The sequence below is a fragment of the Pteropus vampyrus genome, unplaced genomic scaffold (genome assembly GCF_000151845.1).
Source record: "Pteropus vampyrus isolate Shadow unplaced genomic scaffold, Pvam_2.0 Scaffold411, whole genome shotgun sequence".
In the NCBI taxonomy this organism is placed as follows: Eukaryota; Metazoa; Chordata; class Mammalia; order Chiroptera; family Pteropodidae; genus Pteropus; species Pteropus vampyrus.
In genome coordinates, this window is record NW_011889192.1 from 585,315 (window position 1) to 588,608 (window position 3,294).

At 51.8% G+C, this 3,294-nt stretch overlaps 1 protein-coding gene across 1 annotated transcript in view; it reads left to right on the forward strand.

The window, feature by feature from the left end:
• Positions 1–3,294, forward strand: part of INPP5D (inositol polyphosphate-5-phosphatase D) — a 138,260-nt gene that overhangs the window by 96,990 nt on the left and 37,976 nt on the right. The window contains exon 8 of the mRNA XM_023523773.1: positions 2,141–2,275. Coding sequence (XP_023379541.1) covers positions 2,141–2,275 — 135 coding nt within the window. The remainder of the gene's footprint in view (positions 1–2,140; positions 2,276–3,294) is intronic.

Sequence of the window (3,294 nt, forward strand, 5' to 3'; positions counted from 1 at the left end):
AAATAGGAGAGATTTTAAAAAATTAAAAGACCATCAGGGGGTCAAATACCAACATAACAAGTGTCCATAAGAGAAAACGGAAACAGGGTGAGAAAATTTACTAAAAAAGCAATTCAAGAAAAACCCTGTGGACTGAACAACGCCTGTTTCCAGGTTGAAAAGGGCCGGTCATGTGCTCATCACAGTGGAGGAAATCGATCTACCCAATGCTGGGAAGCCTTACAGCTCTGGATTCAAAGAAAAGACCCTACGAACCTCAAAGCAAAAGACAGAATTATGGACTGTGTTAGGCAAGGGTCCCCACGACCACCCCCAGGTCCAGTGACTCACCAGGAGGACTCACAGGGCTCAGCATAGTCACACAGCTGTGACTTATCCCAGTGAAAGGACAGCCACCAAAATCAGCAAAGGGAACGGGTACGGGGGTGAACTCCAGGGGACACTAGGCACAAGCTTCCGTGAGTCCTCCCCCGATGAGGCGCGACAACACGTGTGAAGTGTCGTCTACCAGGTACACGAATGAGAGACTCAGCCTGTGGTTTTTCCTGGGGGGCTGGCCACATTGGCACCCCCTTCTGGCATGTACCCAAATTCCAGAGTCCCAGGAGGAAAGCAGAGTCCCGCAGAAACCACACTGTATGCACAGTTCAGGCACAGGCGGCTGCTGTCATCAGCTCGGCGAATGCTGGGGACCCTCCCGGAATCCAAGGTCCCCGATGCCGGCGGAGGGCCACCTCGCAAGCAGGCTTTTCTAGGCGCTCTTCTGCACGCAGGCCCGTCAGAGCAACGTTGAACTTCTCAGCAGCCACTGATCGAGCGAGTTCTGCAGAGTTCGAGGAAAATGATTCCAGACGTAGAGTCCTGCTGGTGAAGTGTGAGCGCTGAGTTTTCAAACATGCCAGGCCTCCAAAAATGTATTGCCCGTTTTCCTTTTCTTGAAAAGCTACTAGAGATGTTGCTTTACCAAACCGAGAGCATAAACCAAGAAAGAGGAAGACATGAGATCCCCCAAAGTGGCGTCCGATGCGAGAGAGACGGAGGTGAATGGGGTCCCGGATGCTGGAGAAGGAAGATCCTAAGGGAATGGCTACACGTCAGGCCTAGAGGTCACCTGTGCAGAGAAGACAAGGCCCAGAGGCTGTGGGAGACAAAGCCGACGAAAGGGCTCGATCCCATGGGAAACAGAGTTACAAACTGAGTCAGGACCAACGAAAACCCGTGGCGATTCTTAACTCCAGGAAAAACAAAGAGTTGTCAGGGTTTGTCTCTCAATAGCACTTCCATAGTCATCACTTAAAAAATACTGCTGACCTGGCCAAAAGGGTGATACAATTATTGGAAGGATGACGGGGAAGAACCAACATTACGCACTGGTGGGGGCGGGGGAAGGGCGAGAGGGGAGACAGGCCGCGTGTGTGAACGAGAGCCAAACCTTCATCTTCCATAGTGGAAAGTCAGTGTGTAATAGAAAATATTGAAATATCTAACACTGGAACACCAGGAAGGAGCATAGAAGCATGCTGTTTAGAGGTGCAGTAAGATTCCAAAAGAATCCATCACGAGAGTTGAAAGTGGCTGCCTCTGGGACGTTGGAGGGAGGTGGGGTTGGGGGCTACTATTGTGTGTGCAAATCTTGTAGAACAATTTGAGTCTTAATCATTGATAGAAGTAAAGAAATCTTAATTTAGATATAAAATGAAAGCAAAGCAAAAGAAGGAAGGAAGGAAGGAAGGGAGGAAGGAAGGAAGGAAGGAAGGGAGGAAGGGAAGAAGGAAGGAAGGAAGGAAGGAAGGAAGGAAGGAAGGAAGGAAGGAAGGAAGGAAGGAAGGAAGGGAGGAAGGGAAAAGAAGGACAGAAGTAGGTGGAGGAGGTAGAGAGAAAAAGATGAAATGTTGGACATTCTTGCTTCTGCTCTGGCCAGGCCGCCTCTTGCTTGTTCCAGACACCTCCCCAGATGTGAGCCCCACCTCAAAAGAGCAGCCAGGAGCAAAGGGATCTGGGAGATCCAGCACGAATTCGGTGTTCAGCCTGGGGACGGGAAAGTCAGCATTGTTGATGGTCAGATGCCAGAAATATTGGAGACTGTACATAGTGGGTGACAAGCTGACAAATGAATAAATGAACTTCCATTCCTCTTAAGTCCTACAGCTCATCAAGTCTCAGAAGTTTCTGAACAAGCTGGTGATTTTGGTGGAAACAGAGAAGGAGAAGACCCTGCGAAAGGAATATGTTTTTGCTGACTCCAAAGTAAGTGACAACAGACTGAGATGGGCAGGAGGGGAATGACGGACGCCTGAGAGACGCCTGGTTTCCGAGGCTGGCTTTGTGCCTGGAAGTCCGCACCATTAGCTCACTCAGTTCTCACAACCCATTTCCTGCCTGGGAAAGCTGAGTCCAGAAAGGTGAGGCGACACGTTCCAGACCAGTTGGAATTTGAGGAGTCGCAACCCTATCTTCCCCTCTGTCATGCTGCCTGCCTGAGAGGGTGCATCCCTTATCGCCGTGTCTACCCAGTCCCCAGCCCCACTGGGAGGAATTGAGCTTCTCTGGGCTGCACTTGGAAGCACTCCGGGGCACCCCAGACTTAAACCTGAGTCCCAGCGAGCGTTCCCTCCATTTCTGCACTTTGCCCACTCTGCAGAAATGAGGTGCCCTGCTAGGACTGGCTTCTGGAGTAAGGGTGGTGTGAGCGAATGGAAATACGAGGCATCTGGGGGTGTCGTGGTGGGCCTCTGTGCCGCCAGAGGTGGGGTTCTCTGTGGATTGATCTTATCGGCCACAGTCTCAGCCCTGCTGTTTATCCCTCCGTAGACAGGGCGTCTGAGGCAGGCACAAAGGGCTCACACCACATCAGGTCAGCGCCGTGACAAGGCTGTCACAGGGACAGTCCCCACCAAGTGCCCCGTGGGCGAAGTGGCAGGGTGGGCTGGTAGGAGGCCAGTGGGAGGGCCAGGAAGGACTGGGAGGAATGAGAGAGGAGGCTGGGAAAAACTCGAAGTGGGGGCCAGACGGGCGATGGAAGGCGGAGAGAGAGAATGCCTGGCTGGGCGTCGTTCTGGGCACAGGGGCGTCAGTTCAAAATCCAGTGCTGCCCATTGCTACGAGCTCAAGATTGAGGCACAGCGGTAAACTGAGGCACCGAATTTTGAGCCATCCCTTACTAAAGGCAGATTTCCATAAGCACAGCCATCAGATTGGCGGTTGGGTCGAATCGCATGAAATTGCCATCATCGTAGGTCGGAAATAGTAAATATTGGTCACATCACACAGTGCCACCTAGAATTGTTGTGTACG